We start from the raw sequence: 22,993 nt of genomic DNA on the forward strand, positions 1-22,993 counted from the left end.
AACAATGGGGTTGAGAATTCCACTGACTCTTTTTCTTGGTTCGAGATTAAAAATCTTGGCAATGTTTTCCAAGTCAATGGAATTTTTTTCTAAATGATGCAGTGAAAAGGTTCATGCTGCTGGTTGTAGGCCCATTTCACCCCCCACAGCTTCTAAACTGGGAAATGTACTTAAGAATAGGTTATCCAATATAAAATTATATACAGAAAGCAAAATCAAGGGGAATAAAAGTGGAATTCAGAAAAAGATAGAGATCATATCACAATAACAGGATTTGTGCACGAGTGATATCAACCCATAATTTGATCGGCTGACCAAACTCATACTGAACTGTTTAAAAAGAAGCTTTTAAGGACAAGAAAAGACACTGGTTAAAAATGGCTGCCACAAGTCGCTTACAATTCAAATTAGAACCGTAGAATCCCTATACATTGAAGAAGGAGGCCATTCAGCCCATCCAGTCTCTGAATCTTACCCAGGCCCATCCCCTCCCACCATATCCCTGCTTATCTACCATAGCCAATGAACCTAAACTCACATCTTGGACTGTGGGAGGAAACCAGAGGAAACCCACGCTGGCACGTAGAGAACATGCAGGCTTTGCATAGATAGTGACCTGAGGCCAGAATTGAACCCAGGTCTCTGGCACTGTGAAGCAGCAGTGCTAACCACTATGCCACCCAAAATTCTGTAATTTGAACAGAAACAGAAGTAAACTGCTTTAAAACACTCGGCCACATTCCAAGGTGAGCCTTCAAGAAAATGTAGAGACGGGGACAATTTCTAGTCCAGACATCTATTGAAACTCACCACTGTCTAAAGTAGAGACATTAAAATGTAAAAGCTTTGGATATTAAAGCAATAGTTGCTATAAACAGACAACCCAACATCCTTTGGAAATGCACACAGGGAAGGCTGGGCATTCAAGGCAAATGACATTGCTTAAGATCCATACAGTTCTTTTATGAACTTTGTTACTGTTGAATTATAATCCAAGAGAGAATTTTAAAAAGGAATCACTGATTTCAAGCTAATGGTTAGAGCAGTCTGGATCAAACCATTTACCTAACTTGCTGTTAAGGACACAACTCTAAATTACATACTCAAACTGATGAGAAACAGTGACATAGAGGTAAGGAAACATTTAAGAGTCTTATTATATCTTAAGATTTGCCCCATCGGGTCATGTTACACTACATGGGAACAAATCCTGTCAAGAGTGAAATCAGATTTAAAAATTACTCAGTCAACTGGATAATTCAGGCCCTTTATGAGCTAAGTACTGAATCTTATCCATCCTCACTTAATATTAGGAAGTTAGCGTGCATGCGCCTAGCCCTCTTGATGAGTATGTACACAGAGCAGCCCATAGCCTAACTAAGTCACTGCCAACTGTACTTTGTGCCCTTTTCTTAAATAAGCAGATGAACGTAATTCATTCATTTCCTATTACATTGTATAGAAGCAGAATTCAACCAGAATGTCTAAATAATGTTCATAAATACTCTTGTACATTATTTGAAATGACAAAGTCTATAATTTTTTACTTTAAAATCTCCAAACGTAAGTCACAATGTACTTCTAATGACTCTCCAAACTATATGAAATGTTCCATGAATGATGGCCAGGTTGCAACTTATCACGGAAGCAGCGGATTTACCATAAAATGCATTAACAGATTAGATACATTTCATGTTTCTGCTGAAATCAAGGAAGTGAATTAGGTTACTATCCAGTTCAATTTTTTAGCAAAACTAAGTTTTGTACTGCACTGTCATTCATCTTGATGCCACTTGAAAATAACTGCACTTTGCTGGTTACAGCACACATTGACACTTTGTATTCTCCCTCAGTAATGGGATAGCAAACATTACACAGCTGATGCGATTTCAGTTGACTGAATACAACTCAGCTTTAAGGAAAAGAATATTTGATTGCTTACTCTGCACGCCCCCTGCGAAATGAAGACATTATGTAACATAAAAATACAGTTGTCAAGACCATAAATTGTCAATACTAATTTCTCAATTACGCCATCAAAAATTCATATCAGCATAATTAGGTACAAAATCAAAACAATGCAGAATAAATTTGAAACGTTACTAATTTTACACTGTTAGCTAGCATGGTTGGCTTGACTGTGTGTCCTGTAGCCTGTTATCATCTATGAGACATACAAGGGCACAAATGCAAAGGATACAAACTATAATGAATAGACAGACCTTTCATTGCCTCAAGATTAAGTTGTAGATGTAGCTGGCTTAATAACATTTTTTATTTTGCATCGTAACTATTGTATTGATTTTTTTTGTTTCCAGCACAGTTAAAATAAGTTATTAACCATTAATCTAAAATTCTAAAATGCTGCGGAGCCCCACTAATGTAACAGTTTGATTACAACTTTGCTGTTGATAAACCAAAACCTCACAGGATCTATGCTTTAACAAATTGACTTTGTTTTTATTTATTTTCTGACCCACCATGTTAAACTAAATGTACAAACCATAGCCTTCACTGACAAATGTCTGCAAACTCCTTCCTTTGCTGAAAATTGCACAGCACATGAATTTTTAAAAGTTCATACATAATATATCATAAATATAGGGTGAGTAATGTGGTACATGGACCTTAATAAAAAGCTCCTTCCCATTTCTCAGAGAGACTGAGATGTAATCAATACTAAAAAAAAGTGTCTCGGAGAAATGACTTGAGATTTATTCCTTTTTGTACAATGTGACACATTCTGCTTATTCTATCAGCTGGGGAGATGGTATTGGATTTCAGAAAAAACATTTTTAGAGTAGGGTAATGAGAGTGCTTTTTAATACACTCCTCTGATAATGTTTTTAAGGATGAGCGTTATTCTTCATCTGAAACAGCAAGCTTTGGCACAAAAACAGGATGATTGTTTCAAGAAGAGAAATGTTGTAAGAAAATAACCCACATGAATTTGAGCCTCTGTAGTTCTTGACTGGATTGGGCTTCTGTTCTTCTCCGCATTAGAGAACAAGTCCCCAGACGAAAGATCTACGATCCGTGAGTGAAGTTTCTGCAAAATAATTGACACAGCATTTGATAAAAAAAATGAAAAGTAGAAATGTTAATGATTTTTTTTCCAATTGACTCTTCTTCTAAATGAATAGCTGCAATGGTTTTTAATTGAACTTACTGAGACAGTTCATATGATAAAACTATAGTTGCATGAATGTATCAAAAATGGTTAAAATATTCATAGGGCTTGGGATGAATCCATTCTCATCACATATGCTCTCCTGTCAGAACATAATTTGTATCTTTGAAACCTGCTGAAGTCAGACAATAAAGCAAGTTGGCAGCAAGCTAGGTAATGATAACTTTATTAAATACACAGCTACATTTCTCTCTGTTGGTTCTGTTTATCTAACAAAATTGTTTGGTAACCTGTTCATACCACAATGCATATTTTTCTGCTTATAGGAGTGTAAAAATTCAACTACAGCAACACAAACAGCAAAGGCCGTCAACACATTACTCAGTAAAATCACTGCTGCACATTTTTTCCAAACATATTAATACATTAATCATAAACAACATTTTAAAATCATTCATTTCAAATGTTTACCGTACAAAAAAATATTGTTGAAGTAAAAACACTAACTTATCAGTGGCTTATTATGGAGAAATCATTTCAGAAAAGTAACCATGTAGTGTGTGTGAAGCGTAAAGGTCTAATTTTGTTTGGAATACTTTTCAAATGTCTTCTTGTAATTATGATATCATCCATCTTCACAACATTCAATAGCTTGACAAATATGCTGCTCAATGGAAATGAACAAAATATATGATTGGAATTTAAATCTCGCTTTTTGATTAATATAGCATCATGTTCATTTGCTTTCATTTTCACCATACAAAATTAAACAATGCGTATATTTTACACATATTCTTATGAACAATAAGGATGAAGGCAGGTTGATCACCACTCACATGATATAGAAAAATCCTGACAAGACTAAATTTAGGCACGATTATATAAATGTTATTTTCAGACCCAGAAGGCAAATTTGAACATCACCTTCCTTCGTAGCATTTTCTTCCAAAGAATTCTAACTCAAAGTCATTAATGTCATCTGTTAAAGATAATTAAAATGAATAGAAAATAATTGCACGGGGGATCTGGAGACTAAAGATTCTTGGGCATTAATATTTGCATGTTATTTGATTATATACTCAATTCTTTAGTTCAATGGCACTCACGGGACTAGTAAACCAATGCTGATTTACTACTAGTAATCTGTACTAATTAGCAATCTTTTCTGCGTGCATTCTTCCACATATTTGTTACTTCAGCTACAATAAAAGATCAAGTTTATATAAATATTGATACTGCGGTACTAAACAAATACTGAATTACCGTGCAGCAGCTACATGCTTGAGCAGGTTTTGTGTGTTTTATGCCTAGCTTTGCTGCCTATGACAGATAACAATCTGTAATTAGCTGGTTTGAAGTTTTGCATGAATAGCATTACCTTTACCCATAATCGTGTGTCAAAAACCTACTGCACTTACCAACCGTTATCTAACAATCATTATACGTCATTTATAAACTGTCATTTAATGCAGCGTGATCAGATGAACCATTTACATCATTGAGAAAAGAGACTCAATTTAACAGCTATCCTTTGGTCGGTGAGAAACCAACATTGGAAAATTCTCAGAATAATCTCAGAGAAACAATAAATAAAACTAGAACACCACAATGGGGGTTAATTTGTGGTAACAGAAAATGGGACAGCAAATCATCAGCTTGGATTACGCCTCACCCTATTTTCTTTGCACAGCTCCAGTTGAGAACATCAGACTGTGGGCATTACAGAAGCATTATTGCCAATTTTGCTTTGTTGACAAAAAACAGTTTCACTCCTGGTGGTACTCCAGAAGGGAATTCTTCATCAGATTCTGGCTATGATGTGGAAATCATAAAATAAAAATCTTTACAGTGCAGAAGAATCCTTTCGGCCCATGGAGTCTACACTGAACACAGTCCCACCAGACCCTATTCCCGTAATTTTTCATATTTACCCTGATAATCCCTGTGACACCAGGGTTAATTTAACATCGGCCAACCAACCTAACCCGCACTCTTTGGACTGTGGGAGCAAACTGGAGCACCTGGAGGAAACCCACGCAGACACGAGATGAACGTGCAAGCTCCACACATCATCACCCAAGCCGGGAATTGAATCCAGGTCGCTGGCGCTGTGAGACAGCAGTGCTAATCACTGTGCCACCATGCCACCCTGCATTCTGGTGTCACGGACAATATATGTCATGTGACACCAGGTTATAGTCCAACAAATTTAACTTGAAATTACAAGTTTTCGGAGTGCTGCTCCTTCATCTGCTTCAAAAGCTTGTGATTTCAAATAAATCTGTTGGACTATAACCTGGTGTTGTGTGAACTCAGTCCTGGCAAAGTGTCCCTAACCATGTTAAGCTTTTTTTATACACTGGTGGAGCCTCAGTGTTCCTCCAGCATTTGCAGTTTTAATGTCAGATTTCCATCATTCACAGCTTCAGTTTTCTGATCTCTGGAGACTAAACATTGCTTCAGAGAGAACTTGTGGACCATTTATTTTATCATTAGAAATTGTGACCTTCCCATCTCCATTTTACCACCTGTTAATGAATTACTGAGTGAAATTCTGATCAGGACTGGCTGTAATTTGACAGATCACCCAATGGGTGCAAAAACCCAGGGTGGCCCAATGTTCCCTTAGGAGGAAACTCTTTGTTATGGCCTTTCATTGACTGGCATGGTACTGTTTCCATTTTTCTGGCCATTATTGGGGAAGATATCACAGCTATGTTCTTATAGAAAAAGGAGCTGAGGTGCAAATCAGCAGTGATCTAGGAGAATGGCAGTGGTTAGCACTGCTGCCTCACAGTGCCAGAGACCAGGGCTCAATTCCTTGGGTGATTGTCTGCACATTCTCCTTGTATCTGCATATGTTTCCTCTGGGTTCTCTGGTTCCTCCCACAGACCAAAAATGTGCAGGTTAGGTTGACTGGCCATCCTAAAATTGCCCCTAGGTATCAGGGGATTGACAGGTTAAATATGTGGGATTACGACAATAGGGCCTGGGTGGGATTGTTGTCAGAACAGTCTTGTTGGACCAAATGACCTCCTACATTGTACAAATACTATGATTCCAAAGGTGGAGCAGTCCTGAGGATTAAATGGTGCATTCTTGATGTTTTCCGTTAACGGACTTCTCAAGCAGCCCTGAAAAGGACCCAGGTCCTGCAACTTATGGTGGGATCTCAGATTTCTGGACATCTGCAGGTCTGGTGGCAAAGTGGTCCAATTGGTCTTTTAGAGCCTAAGCATTTTGATGTTTCATTTCATTAGAATTAATACTAATTAAAATATTGCAGCAAGCGTGGAGGACCTGCAGCGAAAACAAATTTATCCATGATTTTCAAAACCACTGAAATACCAAGAGTTTATTTTACAATACATTCAGTGAGGTTTACAGACAACAGACTTATGAGACAGGATCTTACAGCCTTGCTCATCCTGAAACTGTAAAATCCCACCCAAAGTCAACGGACCTCTCCATTGTCCTTGCCCGCTCCAATTCCCATGGTGGGCATGTAAGAAAATTCCAGCCATGATGAACATTCCAATTGATTACATTCAATGTGCAGCATTGAAAGGTGCAGCACTCTTCAGCGAGAGGATGACACCTTGAAATGGCCACGTTTACAAATTAGGACTAGAATCAAGATATTCTGAAAACTGTCACAGTGCAGGCATTACCTGTTCACCCAACAAGGTACCAACGTTTTTCCAGTTGAACTTTTAAAGATATTTTCCCCATTGTTCACGTTAATCACACAACCGCAGTATATGAGCGAGGTGAATGAGTGAGAGAGAGAGAAAAAAATGCACGTCAAATCACCAGGACGAGGAAATAGAAACTGGAAACATCGCAGTTAAACTGTACTATGAATCACCAAATCAATCCCAAGCGCCAGTAACTAAACTTTCAACCTGCTGCATTTTTAGCTGTCAGCATTCTTAGCACATCAATGCGTTCACACAAAACGCTTACAAACCATCAACTTTGAAGGAGTTTGGATATTTATTCTATTCCTTCAGAGACTTCTAATGTTGACTCCTTTTTTGAGTGCAAAGAGATTCCGTCAAAATTTCATTTTCTCCATACATTCCTGGAACGAGTGTGAAGTTTCAGAACTGATGCACATTTACAGTTCAATCACCGACCATTGCTGCTAAGTGTTCCACTGCTATTACTAGACTTGCCCTCCTAAAGATTAGTGATAAAGGATTTCAACTGTATTCACAGCAGCCCATTGAATCCTTTAAACTAAAAAGAAAATCAATAAAAAGTTTCATTACCTGGGAGATGCCAGCATAATGAAAATGCCAAATGCTACTGCATATATATAATAGTGAATTTACTGGTTTGTGTCTGGCTCTGAGACCCGAGGTCAATGGGCCTAGGTTGATTTGAATTGAACAAATAAATATTCGGACAGATGCCTCCTTTCTCACAGCTATTGCTGGCTATTTCTGCGCCAGCCATTTTTACCATTGTTCCATAGCTTCCTCCCTTTAACCCTTTCACTTATATTGTCAACCCACAGAAGCCCTCACTAGACCAGCTAACCTGCCACCTAATGTTTACAAGCTGTTTCAGGAATTATAGCCATTTCAATAGTTGCAGACCAGGAAGAATAATTGTTTGAACTTGATGGTTTCTGCATGCATGGAATACACCCAACAACAGGGCACATTTATATTAACAGCCAGTCATTTGCCCTCACGCAATCGCCACTCTCTTCATTAAATATTTACCTCAGTTTTGCTTTCAAAATAATAGCGAGGCTAATAGTGCTCCCATTATTTATGCACGAGAGTCATAGCAATTTCAGGTGAAGACAGAAGTGAGTTAGATGGCCAATATCCAAAATCTACTGCCCAAGGTGACTACTCTACTATTAGTTCACAAGGGCAACATCTCTCCGACTGCCTCATCACTCTAATGCATTAAATGGCTTTAACTTGCTAAATTTAAATGGTAACTATGGATTGAACTCACACAGAATGTTGAGTCATCATTTCCAAGTATTGGAAGTGTAGATGCTCATTCCTTCAGGTATTAATTGTTGTTGGACATTCTACAAACATGAAAACAATTTTACTTCTACATCTCCTTTATTTTTTTTCTCAATCATCTCATTTTTCTCGTCGGTATTTCTAGTTTTGTCCTTGACTGATGTTCAATACACACACCACTCTATATTTTCTTGTCAGTCTTTGTGCTGTTAATTTCACAATCCTTCAATCTAACAATAAATGAGAACTACAGTGTTTTGCCCTGTTCACTCAGGTCCCAGGTGTCTGGTTTCCTTTGCTGTGACAGCTTTATCAGCTCGCGTTTTCAGCAACTTGCCATATAAAAATTTTAACGTGGAGAGGTTACTGTGCCCCTTGAGAGCTTGGGCCTCCTGCGGCACTATATTTCAGATATTTGAAATTAAGTCACAACTGGGAAGATTAGTGTTATGTACTGTATGGTTTGTCTGGCTTGCCATACTTTACAAACCAGTGCACTGTGGGATTGCTAGTTCCATGTTTTCTCCTTAGTTCAACTGAGATGGAAGTAAAGGACAATTGCAACGTTAATCAACTCCTGTGTCTATTTGTGTACTCATTAAGCTTGAAAAGTGCCTGGACCAAAAATGTAATAATAAGGCATCATTCCACATCTCATGTCTGTAATATTTGTCCTCAGCAGCCCCTTTTTCCTGTGCAGGTTGGATACTCTCATGCACCTCCAGTGCCCTCTCCCTCTCCTTCTTAATGTCCTTTTCCTCATCTACTCCTCACAGGAAGATGTCTCTCCCATGAGATCACTATCCCCATGATTGTCACAGCACAAAGTCTGTAGTGCACTGAGAACACAAGTCAGCACCCAACTTTCATTCTTAAATCCAAATATCACATCTTCAAAGTACAAGTACTCACACAACTCGACACTGGACTGGTGAATTCAAGCAATGGACCTAGCTGCAGTTTTCAAAGCTGCCCTGACATACAACTCAAATAAAAACCACTGGGCTTCCCACCAGCCACCTTTCCCACACTCTGACCATACTATTGCTATCAGCATGTACTACTGTGACTGATTGGGCTGTTAATGAGCTCGAGTACCCATTCACTGACAATTTGAATATGGTGGGTAGATTCCTGAATGTTCTAGCCACCAATTCGCTGTATGAGTGCCTCCCAGCATGACGACATCATTGTACAAGACATTACGTTGTTGTGGGCATAAAGTAGCCATTTTCAGAGCACATTATTCACCCTGTCACAAGTCAGGTCGGATACTTCAAGATGCTCTATGAAGCTTGCCTGACCTGTAACATTTTACATTGAATTTGGCTAGGATGAGCATGAGAGGTTTAACTTCAGGTGTGATTCAACTCACCCACAAGGAGCTTTTTTTTAAATCAAAAACAACGTTTAATTAAGAATATTGTTGACGTATATAGTAAGACAATTAAGAAGAACTTTTAACATTTACAAACAAGAAACACGACAACCACAATAATGTATAACTCCTAAGGCATGTCTCTAATGTGTGCCAACCAAAGCCAACTTCCAACACACAAAACCCTCCAAATAAGTACAATACAGTATTGGTTAATGCCCACTTGTTAAAGAAATCCAGCCTCCTGGGTTGAATGCTGAAAATCCCTTGTGAAGAGTTTGTAGTCCAATCTGTTTCCCAAAACACAGCTTCTTTAAGGCGGGATGGCAATAAGCCTCTCCTTCAGCTAACTGATAATAGTTTTAGAACCAAAGTGAAGAATATATAGAGAGAGAGAGAGAGAGAGAGATTGTTTTTTGGCTTGCTGCTAAACTGATTCTAAGCCCAAAATGAAACTGAAAGCCCAAAAAAAGAAAACCTTATCACCTGACTGCCACAGCTTAGCTCCATCCCAATGACATTGCTGAAACTGTAAGCTGCATGATTTAAAAGAAACTTTCTTGAAGGTACACTCACATGACAATCCCATCATGTTCTTTGTCTTTTGTTAATTTAACTGTGTCAGTGAAGTTATCCTTAAAATGAAGTTTGACTTAAGATGGGTAAATTTTTTGGCCTTTGATTCTCAGGAGTAAAAGAAAAGCTTCTAATAGCACATTTAGCATAACTTATCATCTCAGTTACATTATTTGCCACAATCATAAAACCTGTTCCTTGAACCAAAGGCATTATCTATAACTGAAGTGAACCTATGTCATTCAAACAGATATACTTAGGGTATGATGTTTTTCATTAAATAATCATTTGAAACCATGAAAAGCAGCATAAAAATTAGCTTTACATCACAATAAAAACACAACTCTTACTTTTTTGAGTCTTTTGAAGGTTTCTCTCATGTTAATGTGATCTAAGTGGAAAAAGCTGGGAGTCATGAATGTGATGCTAAAAAGCGGCATGTGGCTTCAGAGCCATAGGTTGTATATCTCTGGACCATAGGAATAGGCACAAGATTGTACGTAAGTGGCAAAATCACCCAGCCCCAACCGTCTATTTGATAGCTGCCGTGGCACTGCTGGCAGGATTCTATTCTCAGCTTGAGTCACTGTCTGTGCAGAGTCTACAGGTTCTCCCTGTGTCTGCTTAGGTTTCCCCCGGGTGCTCTGGTTTCCTGCCACAGCCTGAAAGACGTGACAGTTAGGTGCATTGGCCATGCTAAATTCTCCCTCAGTGTACCCAAACAGGCACCAGAGTGTGACGACTAGGGGATTTTCTAATTTCAGTAACTTCATTGCAGTATTAATGTAATCCCACTTGTGACACTAATAAATATGCTTTAAAAAATAAGTGGAAGTGAAGTAGCTCCATATGCAAGTCTGTGATTTCAGCTGTATAAGATTAACACTGCAACATTCTGCAAGAAGCCGAGCCAAGTTTCAGTACATATCTAGCTATTCTTATCACCAATTTTTCAGCTGCATGCTACACTGTAACTTCAAAACAGCTAAATAAACTTAACATTTAGTGCAATAATATTAGACTGTGACTTTTCTCCACTATTTCAACCATTTTTTTAATATCCCAGGCATTTTTTGTCCCAATGCAAACCCTACCCCCATCCCCCTTCCCCACTGGGCCATCTGTCACTTGTTCTTAAGTTTTCCTACAACTTTGTTGCAACTCTCCTAGCTCCCACTATTCTCTGACCATCTATTCTGCTCCATCTTCTCTTATACAGTATATAATCCAATGCATTTCTCCCTCTCTTCAGCTCTGAGGAAGAATCAAACACTCAAAACATTAACTCTGTTTTCTCTCCCTATAGATGCTGACAGACCTGCTGAGTTTTTCCAGCGTTATCTATTTTTGTCTCAAATTCTAGCATCCACAGTGATTTGCTTTTATGAAAGAAAGGCCATATTGGTTTAGGCAATAATATAGTTAACAAAGTCATTTAGTTTACAGGCTGAATACTCCCTGTTCTCATGAAGTTATTTCTCTTCTTTCCTATTGCTTTGGAATGCTAATTGTTTATATTAATTTTACAGTTTTGTCAGGGAAGCTCATTCTTTATTTCATTTTATTTATGTGATGGTACACAGAAATAGCTTATAATTGACCATACGCCAATAATAAAAAAGTGTATCCTGCAATAATACCCCACAACCTGTCATTACAATACAGCTTAACTATGCAAAAATCACATCTCAGTAAAGGAGTTGGCAACTCAAGTAGGAAGAATAAATAGTAAAGACATGGTTGACTGGTGAGTTTGAAAATAGCCAATTCAGGGGTCCTTTGTAAGAATTCCAGAGTGCAAGGCAAGATAGCTGCCACCACAAGTGAGTTGTGAATGATAAAAGGGAAGACAAGAGAGTATTCCAAAGGCCAGAGATAGAGAAGTGTCAGTTGCAGAAGGGAGTGCATTAGATACCTGAGGCTAGGTGGAAAAATGCATACAGAAAAGTATGAGAAAGGAGAAGAATTTTGAAATCGATAAGAATCTACAGAAGACAAGCGAGTATAGGGATGATAGGTCAGTCGACCTTAGCATGGGACAGAACTCAAGCATTCAATTTCTGAATGAGTTAGGTCATGTGGAATAAAATATGAAAATCAGGAGACGCAGGATGAGTATTACAGAAGTCAATAGGCAATCATGGAGGCAACTGAGGTGTACATGAAAAGTTCAGCAATGGTAAGGTTGAGGCAGGAATGGATGCAGGAAATATCCATAAGTTGGACATAAATAGCCTTGGTAACTGGTATGAGTAGGACACTGAAATGCTACATCCTGGACTTCAGACTGAGTGAGGAGCTGGGGCTGTGAATGGAATGGCCAGCCAATATATAAAGTTTCTGGTATCAGAATGACACAACAACTGATTTTTCCAATATTCAGTTTTAAAAAAAAATCAGCTCTCAATGATCATGATGTTTAATTATTTAGACAACACAATAACAGTCATTAAGATGACTGTGAAGAGGCAAAGTTGGACATCATTAGCATACATATGAAAGCTGATCCCTTGCTTACAGATAATGTTGTTGACTAGTCACATATAAATAAGGATAAAGAGAGGGACAACTAGTCCCTAGTTCCCCAAAAGTGGGAAGCTACTCTAAACCCCACCACAGTGGAATGGGAGATGCTATCGGGCCCGGATAATTTAGTCCTGGGCCTGATAATCACATTCAAATAACATTAAAATAAGATTAAAATAATAATAAACCATTACCTGATGTCCCCGTTCTGGATATCTGTCGCTGGGAGATGTGCACACATGCGTGAATCTCGCGATTTGGTGCATTTGCGATTTTCCCACACTGACCCGGCAAAAGCTTAGTAGGATGGGAGAATCATGGCCAGTGTGTTTCCCGCTATGGAGGCTGGCAAGAAAATACGCAAAATCTTCTGGTTCTGACCTGAATAATGATACTGCATGCAGTATTCCATGGCAGGGCAGGCCTGGGTCATGGGTAGTCTGCTGTAGGCGACTACCCTGAGAATGAAGATATATCTCCGGGAGCACTCCGAGCCAGAGGATGGACTTCCTGAGAGTGAAGATACATCTCCAGGAAGATTCTGAGGCCGGCAGATGAACATCCTCCCGGCCACCGAATCTGAAAGGTCCACCTGCAGATGCTCCCCCGAACTACGGCTGTGCTGTTCCAGGTGGGTTCCTTCCTGAAATCCAAAGGCTGTTCCAAACATTGTTCCAGTGAATCCCAAAATCCGCATTCTAAACGTGTTCCACTCCAGCGTGTTTTCCCGATGGGGTTGTGGAGAATTAAATGTGGGTGGAAGCTTCCAATCAGGCTTTCAGCAGCATCGCATTAGCAAAATGCAAATTAGTTTCACATTGGCCTCTGATGGGTTTTCTGAAACTAAGCCCCCCAGTGCGAGCACTAGCAGAAGATCTGCGGGGAAATTCAGGTCAGTGAGAAATCCATTTCAGAGCCTCATACAATATTTCCTCCTTTCCTCTCCTCCCCACCCCCCCCCCACCCCATCAACCTGCTGGTGCCTTTGGGGGAATTCTGCCCAATGTTTAACTTGCAGTCATCCATGATGCGTGTTTGACAAATTAAAATATTAGCATTTACTAATGAAAAGCCTGAATCACAGAGGATTAGTAACAGTTGGTAGGCAAGAGTAATGAGAAAAAGGAAACATAAATACTATTTCATTGTAACTATAGGGCAACCAAAAATGAGTTTAACAAATTGATCTGATGTTGTCGGGTGCTATAGAACTTGAGAATTGCTGGAAAAAGTAGAGAAAACTTTTGTTGAAGGTTTCTGTCTTGCAGTTGCAGAACAATTTCAAGAATGCCAAATGTAGAGGGAACAACCAACTATACTACATGAGAAGAAAGTGCTGATTGGTTGGTTCATAAAATTTGATTGGTAGTGGCATTGCCATGGATAATATACCAGTTGATGGTGACTGACAGTTAACTGTCAGACATTATTTGAATTTAAACCATGCAGCCTGACTTTGAATGGTCAAGATATTGTCAAAACCCTGACAAATGAAGCACTGAATAGTTGTCAATTATTTTGTTTGGCTAAAACAGGCACAGTGTATATACATTATTTGTCTGCAAAGAATAGGGCCCTCTGTATTAATATAGGAGCCTTCCAGTTCATATAAAGGCACCACATTGCAAATCTGACTGGCCACCCCTTCTGCTTCTTCTGTTCACAAGCGGCAAGGTACAAATAGTATCCAACCAGTCATGCTTGCAGAACTCAAAACACAGTATTCAATATTAAATATGATTCTGAGACTGGACAACATTTGTTAAATAATCCTCAGTGCACTAAGAATTACACTGACAACCAATTGTCAGTCAGGCTTGCAGTGAGCTGCATCTGTGTGTACTGGAAGCTGTGCATATTAATACACAGGGGTCTGTTTGTTACAGACAGAAAGAATATGCACGCACATTGTTTCCATTTCAACTAAACAAAGTAGTGATATCCGTTCACTGGTTCATTACTCAGGGACCATTGTCTATCAAATTCGAGCTGCCTAGTTTACATTTCAAACAATGTTTGGCAGTTAACTGTTAGTCACCTTCAACTGGTGCATTCTCCATGGAAATGTCTCTACCAGAGTCCACTTGCCAACTAATCAGTACACTCTTCTCATAAAATACAAATTGTTGTTCCCTTTACATTCTGCATTCTTGAAAATTGTCTTGATGAGTGCAAGACAAAAAGCTTCAACAAAAATGTTTAATTTTTCAACAATAATCATTGTGTTTATGTCACTGTGGCTCCCTAGCCTTCTCAAGGCCAATTAGGAATGGGCAATAAATACTGGCCGGTGACATTCATATCCCAAGAATGTACATAAAAAGATCTAGCTACTGAATCCAAACTTGCAGCTGCAGAGATGCAAGATGCACTTTTATTGTTCTCACACAATTTTAGAACTGTTTTACAGCTTACCACTACAGCACTGAAAAGTCTCCCCTAGTTTTCCACTCTCCAGCTAACACAGGCTACTGAACTTATTTAACACTTCGCAGACTACAATCTCAGCTCATACAATATTGAGTCAGTACCTAACCAATTCAAAATACAGTATCATCTGAATTCAAATCATATGGTGCCACTATGTTTCACTCTGTCCATCTCTGACTAAATCTATGTCCTGAAATTGTGTGTTTTAAGGATGTTAAGTACAACTGAGGGCCCAGTGATATTAATACTTTACTCGATTGTTGCAACATTTAAACCGGTTTATGCTGAGTGTTACCAGGGCGCGAGGGTTTGATTATGAGGAGAGATTACATAAACTGGGTTTGATTTTCCTACACTATTGAAGGTTAAGGGCTGATTTGATTGAATATTTTAGGATGAAAGGTTTGATGGATAGGGGGGAAGGTTGTCTGCTGGAGGAGGAGTCTAGGACAAAGGGACATAACTTTCCAATCATGGCCAGAACATTCACATGAGAAATTAGAAGAAAACCTCTTCATACAAAAGGTAGAAGTGCAGAACTCCCTCTCCCAGTAAAGTTGTAGATGTTGACTCAATTTATAATTTTATATCCGAGATTGATAGATCTTTGCCACCCAAATTCTCTATCCTTTAAAGTTTATTCATTAGTGTCACAAGTAGGCTTACATTCACACTGCAATGAAGTTACTGTGGAAATTCCTAGTCGCCACACTCTGGCGCCCGTTCAGGTACACTGAGGGAGAATTTAGCATGGCCATTGCACCTAACCTGCACATCTTTTGGACTGTAGGAGGGAACTGGAGCACTCCAAGGAAATCCACGCAGACAGAGGGAGAATGTGCAGACCCCGCACAGGCAGTGATCCAAGCTGAGAATTGAACCCAGGTCCCTGGCGCTGTGAGGCAGCAGTACTAACCACTGTGCTACATATCGCCCACACAGGAATAGTGTATTGTGTTTGAATTTTGAACAGCTGATAGGCTTGTGGGGCTGAGTGGCCTACTGCTGGCTGTTTCTCTGTTTGCTGACATTACGGACTAAGTTATGTGGAAAGTATCTTTGATTTAAAATGGCACGGTGGCTAGTACTGCTACCTCACAGCACAATTCTGGCCTCGGGTCACTGTCTGTATGGAGTTTGCACGTTTTCCCTGTGTCTGCATGGGTTTTCTCCGGGTGCCCCAGTTTCCTCCCACAGTCTAAAGATGTACGGGTTAATTGGCCCTTAGTGCCAGGTGGATTAGCAGGTAAACACATGGGGTTACACGGATAGGGTCTGGGTGGGATTGCAAGCTCAGTGAGCTGAATATCCTCCTTCTGCATTGTAGAGATTCTATGATTAGAGTTGTGAATGATCAATAAACATCTAGAATAGTTAACAGTCTTAACATGCAGAGCTTGGTATCTGAGCTCGCTGTGACACCCATGACTGGATGTAAAGTGATGTTGGGAGTAGTTCATTTAAGAGACCAATCCTAATACTAAGACCCTTCACTCCACTAAGTGCGTTTCAAGCAAGGAACAAAGGATCAACAAAGAGCCAGTAATCTGATCAAGCAGCTTAGCCGGGGTTATGTATCACATGTGTAAAGCTCCAGTGATTAAAATTCTCAGTTCAATTTGTTATCAAATTATTTCAGTCTGCTTTTCACTTTTTAGTCCATGTACGGTTAATGTTGAGAGCGAGTTTGATTCAGTATTCAGTCAGTTCTGGTGGCAGCAGCAGATGGTGGTCCATATGCTGACTGCCAATATTCTGTGTGATGTTGATGCACCATGATGTGCATACTGAATGCTTAGCAGTTGCGATGATACTAATGCAAGGTGAATGAGAAATCATTTGCTGTTAATCAAAGTACCACATGGTAGGTTGTTGCATAAAGTTGAATCTCATGGGATCCAGGGTGAGGTATCTAAATGGGTACAAAATTGGCTTCTTAACAGAAGCCAGAGGGTGGTTGCAGAGAGTTGTTTTTCAAACTGGAGGCCTGTGACCAGCAGTGTGCCTCAGGGATCAGTGCTGGTTCCACTGTTATTTGTCATTTATATTAATGATTTGGATTAGAATATAGGGGGCATGGTTAGTAAGTTTGCAGATGACACCAAGATTGATGGCATAGTGGACAGTGAAGAAAGTTATCTCCAATTGCAACGGGGATCTTGATCAATTGGGCCAGTGGGCTGACGAATGGCAGATGGAGTTTCATTTAGACAAATGCGAGGTAACGCATTTTGGTAGATTGAATCAGGGTAGGACTTAGTCAGTTAATGGTAGGGAGTTGGGAAGAGCAAAAGAAATCTAGGAATACATGTTCACAGCTCCTTGAAAGTGGAGTCACAGGTGGACAGAGTAGTGAAGAAGGCATTTGGCATGCTTGGTTTCATTGGCCAGAACATTGAATACAAGAGTTGGGATGTCTTGTTGAAGTTGTACAAGACATTGTTAAGGGCCACACTTGGAATACTGCGTGCAGTTCTGGTCACCCTTTTATAGAAAGGATATTATTAAACTAGAAAGAGTGCAGAAAAGATTTATTAGGATGCTACCGGGACTAGATGGATCCAGTTATAAGGAGAGGCGAAATAGACTGGGACTTTTTTCTCTGGAGCGTAGGAGGCTGAAGGGTGACCTTATAGAGGTCCATAAAATAATGAGGGGTATAGACAAGGTAGATAGTCAATATCTTTTCCCAAAGGTAGGGGAGTCTAAAATTAGAAGGCATAGATTTAAGGTGAGAGGGGAGAGATACAGAAGTGTCCAGAAGGGCAATTTTTTCACACAGAGGGTGGTGAGTGTCTGGAACAAGCTGCCAGAGGTAGTAGTAGAGGCGGGTACAATTTTATCTTTTAAAAAGCATTTAGATAGTTACGTGGATACGATGGGTATAGAGGGACATAGGCCAAATGCAGGCAATTGGGATTAGCTTAGGGGTTTTAAAAAAAAGGGCAGCATGGACAAGTTGGGCCAAAGGGCCTGTTTCCATGCTGTAAACCTCTTTGATTCTATTTCAATAAGCAGTGAACCTGTCCAAATGTTTCACACTATTCTTAACATGGGTAAGGAAGAATAAAAAACTGTCTGCTGGGATTTACTAACAATCATGTTTAAATAAACTTTCGAAGGCTGTAAAGGAGAACTGCGAAGGGCTAGAATCATACAATACAGAAGGAGGACATTCAGCACATCGTGTCTGCACTGACCATAATCCCACCCAGGCCCTATCCCCATAACTCCATGCATTTACCCTAGTGGTTCCCCTGACACTAAGGCCAGATTTTACCATTGCGTCGTGCCCGAACGTGGTAAAGTCAGGTGCGAGGCCATTAACGCAATCCGCGCCAGTGTCCACGCAGATTGCCACTTTACTGAAACCCAGGAATGGCGGCGATTCGATCCCTGCCCAAGATGGGCACAATGGCAATTTAAATGCATTTTAATGCAAATTGAATTAATGAACTGCCCACCCAGCTTTATCAGCAATTCCCCCCTTTACCACCATGTTTGCCAATCTGGGACTGCCACCTAATGGACCTGCTGAATAAAAGTCTGAATCAGGCTGTCCAGCTGGAGAGCGCGATCAGAGCTTCCAACGACTCTGTGACTCAGATTGGTGGTGGGATGGGGGTGGGAGGCGAGTCAGATCATTCTCTGGTTGGGGGAGGGAGAAGAGTGAGGCCAGATTGTAGTCTGGCGGGGGGAGGGGGAGGGGAAAAAAAAATCACTCACTGGTGGGGGATGGGGGCAGATGGATCTCTGGTAAGGGGTGGGGGGGCGGTGCAGGAGGATCCGCTGCCACTCTGCGGGCGATCGATGGGGAGGAAAGGGGGCAGGTGTGGTGATCTGTCTGGGTATGGAGGGATTTGGCTAATGGGGACAGCAATGTGTATGGGTAGTAGGGAAGTGAATAAGAAGGACAATGATGTGTGTAGGTAGTGGGGGTGTTGGATAAGGGGGACAGTGATGTGTGCGCATACTGGAGGGGTGGATAAGGGGGACAGTGATGTGTGCGCATACTGGAGGGGTGGATAAGGGGGATAGTGATGTGTGTGAGTAGTGGGGAAGGTTGATAAGGGGGACAGTGATGTGTGTGGGTAGTGGGAGGGGGTGGATAAGGGGGACAGTGATGTCTGTGGGTAATGGGGGGATGGATAAAGGGGACAGTGATGTATGTGTGCACCATCGCTGCCGCTTTTCGCTCCCAGGCCGCTTTCTCCACTTACTGTGGCCCGGGAGCGATCTGACACAGACATGCTTTTCTAATTTTGCTTTCCAACTGCGCATGCGCAGTTCAGAGCTCCAATCATTTTGAGCAGTCTAAGCCCCGCCCACAGTGCGAATGGGACTGGAGATGTTTTTTCCAGTCTGAGTGCATATGGGGCCACCTGAAAGCAGATTTCTAAGTCAGATCTGCATTACACCCAGATTCTGCACTTAGAATGAAAATGGTAAAATTGGGCTCTAAGGAGGAATTTAGCATGGCCAATCTACCTGAAGTTCACATTTTTGGACTGTGGGAGCAAGCCAGAGCACCCAGAGAAAACCCACGCAGACACAGGGAGAATGTGCAAACTCCACACAGACAGTGACCCAAGCTGGGAATCAAACCCAGGTCCCTGGAGCTGTGAGGCAGCAGTGCTAACCACTCAACCACCGTGCTGCCCGTAAGAGTTTGGCAGGAAATACAAACATGAGTATACATTGAGTGAAAAGATGCTCAGAGTTGTGAGTGAACAAGAAAACCCTAAAAGCTGAATGGATATTTCATTGTAAAAGCAAGCATAAATAGATAAAGCTATAAAAGTGGTACTTAGGGGTTTAGAAATTGCATAATGGGTACAACAGTAAAGTCATACACATTAGTTTGTACAAAACATTGGGTTAGGCTACAGTTAGAATACTATATACAGTTTTAGACAGTGGATTATAGAAATGTCATAAAAGCCACAGAGAGCATTGGCTGTTTTTCACTTCCACCCTCCCCAGATTAATCAGGATGAATGCGATGCTATAGTTACAAGAAAAGACACAAAATATTGCAACTATTTTCACTGAGCAGAGAAAGCCAGGAGAAAATTTAATAGAGGTTTTAAAACTTGAGTCAGTGCCATGGGGCCATCAATTTTAAAATATCACTAAGGGAGTGAAGGGATAGGTTAGGCACAATTTGTTTACAGAGACAGTTGCTAGAGGATAGACTTTCCCACAAGGAGCAGTTAAGTTGGAAACTATTGCATCTTTTAAGGGAAGAATAGATAAACATTTGAAGCAGGCAGAGATAAAGCAATATGCGGAGAGGGAGAGGGTTGGGGATTGGAAAAGATACGAAGGTTCTTGAGAATTTGCAGAGGAGTTTACAGAATGATTAAATAGGTGCTGATTGGCGGGGGGGGGGGAGGGTGTTTAGTTACTTATGTTTGGCTGAAAAGGCTGGGGCTGTTCTCTTTGAAGCAAAGGAGTTTGAAGGGAGATTCGCTAGTTGTGTGCAGATCATAGGACTAGGAGACACAGGTTTAAAATTTTAGGGGAATGTGAAGAACTTATTTTACACAGTGAGTGGTAATGACCTGGGGCTCAGTGTCAACAAGGGTGGCTTCCTTCCCTGTTTTAAATAATTCTATCGCCTCAGTTTATTACAAAGCCAGCAGAGCTCCATGCCTTAACCGAAATGGCACTGGAGGCCAATTCCAGAAGTTCTGCCCCAAAACTGGTTCCAACGGGTGTCGAGGGGCATTGGTTGGCCTGGAGGGTATGAGGGCCATAGGGCATATGTTAGTATGAAGATTATGAGAAGCCCTGGGTGTGGTGGGGGTGGGAAGCATGAGGTGGCATGTGTTGACATGGATAAGGCATGATGGGATATGAGTGGTGAGGGTTAGATGGTGATTTTTTGTTTTATTAATTTTATTATTACTCGACAAAGGGCAGAATGCTCCCAAACCACCACCAACGGGTTAAATGGCCAATGGGGGGGGGGGGGTGGGGAGGGGGGCAGGTTGGGATTCAACAGGAGGCAGTTTTATGCCACTGTGAATTTACAGTGGGATCTTCTACTGGTGCCCACATGGTGGATCGGGAAATCCACTGAAAGTTAGTGTTAAATTCATCTGCATCCTGCTACTGAGATGAAGATAAAGGTCACAGCCCCCACGTCTGATTCTCCACGCCACCAATAGGAAAACATACCAATGCAAAATGTTTGCAAGAATGATACATGCGTGTGTCGGGACACATCTGAACAATGCCTAGGACTGTCTCCAGAGTTCAGGATGAAGGCAGCCAGTAACCTTGAACCCTGGAACAATGCAGCAATGGGTTGGGGAAGTATCTATGGGTGGATCATCCAGATTCAGTGAGATGGAAGAGGTCCATCTTTCAGCCTCAGGATGTCCCTGGAGATCCATCTACATTCTAAGGAGGTCCACCTTCTTTCTTCAATAGGAGCCAATGATCTTGAGTGCCTTTTCGATATGGTGCCTGGATGGGATGGCGGACAATGTGTCATCATACACTATGTTCCTGCCTCTGACATAGGTCTTAGTGTCCAGATGGGACGTCCATCCAAAAGGTGGATTTTCCAGCCATGTTCGCCCCAAGACTGGAAAATCTCACCCGAGGTCAATGTATCGTCGTCGTCACCGTTTTCCACCCCCCCCTCCCCGCCCACAATTCCCACTGCTGGCAGGACAGGAAAACTCCGCTCCAAGTCTCAGCGCATCGAGATAGGTCTGTTAAAGAGCCCACCTCAGCATCTGTCGGTCCCAGCTCCAGTTAGCATCTACATTCCGGGATTGAAAATACAAAAATCCAGGGAACTTTCTTCGAAGCCAACTCTGTGAAGTTGGGAATTTTCCCAATTAAGCTCCTGATTCAAGAACAAAAATTTGGCCCTAAGATTCAATAATGCTCTGAATGGTGACCTACTCTGTTGTTGTAGTATTCTTTAGTGCAATAGTTATGGAGGCAGCTTTGTATTTTAATGCTCAAAGTTTAAATAAGTATTTAAATATGCAGAGTCCATGCGAGGTTAGATCATCCCAACTCCCAGGGTTTTCTGGGCCTCAGGCACAGCAAGAGCCCAACAGGAATCACTAGTTGTCTCAATAAATGTAGACCAGGCGTGATGGTATTGCCGGGAGGGCGGGGAGTCATTGAAGTCCCCAGTGGTCAGGGACATGGCTGCACATTGCACATCCAGGCAATATGCCAGGGGCCATGCCAAGGATGCTGGGGATGAGATGGTGTAGCCTGAGGGGGCTGGAGCCTGATGGAACTGGAGTCTGAGGTAGATGGGGCATGAGGGAGAGTTACAAAGGGGGGCATGAAGATGTCTCATAAAGGGGGGGGGTTCATGAATGGGGAGGGTTATAAATGGGGAGGTCATGAATGTGGAGGGTCATGAATAGAAATCCATTAGAAGATAATTATTCTCTTTAATAAGAGGAGGTCACGGGGTCCCCAGTGTCTGTTGGGGGGATGGAAGGGAATCCTCAATTTCAATCTGGGATTTGTGATTTGCACCTTTAGAAATGGCACCTGACCATCGTGAAGCTGGTCTTACCAGATTAAAACAAACACTTCAGCAATTAAGATCAATTATGCTTTTGCTGTCAGTAACAGGCAAAGTGGCACCAATAAATGGAACTGACTGCTAAAAAATCCTGCACAAGAAATATGCCACAAATACATTTCTTAAAGACACAGTATCGTCACAGATATAAGAAAACAAGTGTCTGGGGACTGAGGTTCTGAGAGTTCTGCTGTTTGGTGCTTGAAAACGCAACATTAACTACACAGTTCACTGCTTTTTTGCATCTCATTTAATTTGTACAGGTTTGAAGCTCTCACTTGTTAGAAGCCTTTGCCTGCACTCTCACTTTTCTCGGTACTTGGAATCTCACCTCTAACCACACTCACCCACCCCCCCATCCCCCGAAAGCATGTAGCCAATGTGTACAAAA

At 41.1% G+C, this 22,993-nt stretch overlaps 1 protein-coding gene across 9 annotated transcripts in view; it reads right to left on the reverse strand.

Moving 5' to 3' along the window:
- The window catches only part of nckap5l (NCK-associated protein 5-like), a 567,643-nt gene that overhangs the window by 100,608 nt on the left and 444,042 nt on the right, over positions 1-22,993 (reverse strand). For all 9 annotated transcript variants that reach the window (XM_080199314.1, XM_080199316.1, XM_080199313.1 and 6 more), the window contains one exon: positions 2,945-3,049. In XM_080199314.1, coding sequence (XP_080055440.1) covers positions 2,945-3,049 — 105 coding nt within the window. The remainder of the gene's footprint in view (positions 1-2,944; positions 3,050-22,993) is intronic.

The sequence above is a fragment of the Carcharhinus amblyrhynchos genome, chromosome 11 (genome assembly GCF_965287045.1).
Source record: "Carcharhinus amblyrhynchos chromosome 11, sCarAmb.v2.hapA, whole genome shotgun sequence".
Taxonomy (NCBI): Eukaryota; Metazoa; Chordata; class Chondrichthyes; order Carcharhiniformes; family Carcharhinidae; genus Carcharhinus; species Carcharhinus amblyrhynchos.